The sequence below is a fragment of the Alexandromys fortis genome, unplaced genomic scaffold, assembly GCF_014885135.2.
Source record: "Alexandromys fortis isolate MF-2015 unplaced genomic scaffold, M_Fortis_MF-2015_v1.1 scaffold_6327, whole genome shotgun sequence".
Classification (NCBI taxonomy): Eukaryota; Metazoa; Chordata; class Mammalia; order Rodentia; family Cricetidae; genus Alexandromys; species Alexandromys fortis.
Genome location: NW_026074192.1, coordinates 1 through 1,686, shown reverse-complemented (window position 1 = coordinate 1,686; position 1,686 = coordinate 1). Strand labels below are relative to the sequence as shown.

The window sequence follows — 1,686 nt, the reverse complement described above, 5'->3', positions numbered from 1 at the left end:
GCTGTGGCAGCTTCATGTTCTCTTTTGACATCATCAAGCGTCGAAGCTCCTGCAGGATGACTTTGATGCTGTGGGAATTCTGCCACTTTGCCAGCACTGCTGTGGCCCTTGGGTCCACCTGCAAAGAGGGGAAACACCTACATTACCCTGGACTCCAGAGCAAAGCTTTCCCCGAGGTTGCTGTGTTGAGCCCACATGACTCCATCAACACAGAGGCCATGCCAAGCCGCCCTCCCTGCCCTGTAGCCAGCCTGCCTCCCTTTTCTGGGTCCCACCCAGCACGGAAGAACGAACAGAGCTCTGTGGACATAAGTTTTAACCTGGTCAAACTCAGGCCATCCTGATGGATCAGCACCTGGGCGTCCACACCCTGGCTTTCTCCACTATCCACCCAGGGTGGGGCTGATAGAGATGGGAGTGGCAGCAAGAGCAGCCAGGTCTCTCAGGTTACCAAGGGGTTGGTGGCTCCAATACAGCAACACACAGGACAGTTCATTTCTAGTTCTCTGGCCCATCTTCTCAAGACTTCAAGGACAGAGGCATGGTGCCCCCAAGCCTCTGGCAAGCAACATAGACTCAGGAGTTGTGGCTGGGGTGTGGCTCCATGGCAGATCCCTAGCCTGAGTAAGGCCCTGGGCTCTAATGCATCGAAGTCCAGGGCAAGGCCTGAATTTGAGATTCTGTTGTCAAAATGCACTTAAGGGGGATGGAGAGATGGCTCAGTGGTTAAGAGCATTGACTACTCTTCCAGAGGTCCTGAGTTCAATTCCCAGCAATCATATGGTGGCTCACAACCACCGGTAATAAGGTCTGGTGCCAACTTCTGTCTGCAGGAACACATGCAGGCAGGCCATTGTATACATTATAAATAAATAAATCTTTAAAAAAAATGCACTTAGAAAGTAAGGTCCCAGTTAGACACTTGGGAGGGGGCAGGAGGACTGACTGCCATGGGTAGAGGCCAGCCTGGGCTACATAGTGAGTTCCAAAGCTAGACACGGCTACAGAACAGGATCCTCTCAAAAAACAAAAAAGAAAGAAAGAAAGAAAGAAAGAAAGAAAGAAAGAAAGAAAGAAAGGAAGGAAGGAAGGAAGAAAGAAAGGAAGAAAGAAAAGAGAGAAAAAGAAAAGAAAGAAAAAGCAAACGGGCTGAAAAGATGGCTCAGCGGTTAAGAGCACTGGCTGCTCTTCCAGAGGACTTGAGTTTAACTCCCAGCACACACATGGCAGCTCACAGTTGTCTGTAGCCTCAGTTTCCAGGGACCCGACACTGTAACAAGGACAAACGAACAAAACACCAATGCCACAAAGTAAATAAATAAAATTAAAGCCGTAGCGTGGCAGTGGTCAAGGGCCATGTAAAGATGTCGGAAAGGCCAAGCCTCTGCCTCAGTTTCTGCATCCGGTCAACACTCTTATCAGTGACAGTACAGGGCTCCAGGGGTGAGCTCAGAGGAGTGACAAGACACAATGGAAGTAGCCCTGCCCCAGTGCTGCAGACACACTGTGATAACCTGCGGAGGATAAGCCGGCAGAGCACCGTGGGCAGGAGGGACTTACCACGCCATTTGAACTACTCACGCCGCTCATATTGACTTTTGTTACAAATCTTACAGATGGGGGTGCTTCTGGGTATTTAGGCCCACATTCTATTTTAAGGCTGTATATTCGGTTTTCATAAATTGT

General features: G+C 49.6%; 1 protein-coding gene across 1 annotated transcript; it reads right to left on the bottom strand.

The window, feature by feature from the left end:
• Positions 1 to 4: 4 nt before the first annotated feature.
• Positions 5 to 1,680, bottom strand: LOC126496513 (ubiquitin-conjugating enzyme E2 variant 1-like; the record flags this gene model as incomplete). Its single annotated transcript, XM_050134002.1, has 2 exons — positions 5 to 118; positions 1,561 to 1,680. Coding segments are annotated over 2 exons (234 nt in total), but the record flags the coding sequence as incomplete, so codon positions are not given.
• Between the last annotated feature and the right edge of the window lie 6 nt (positions 1,681 to 1,686).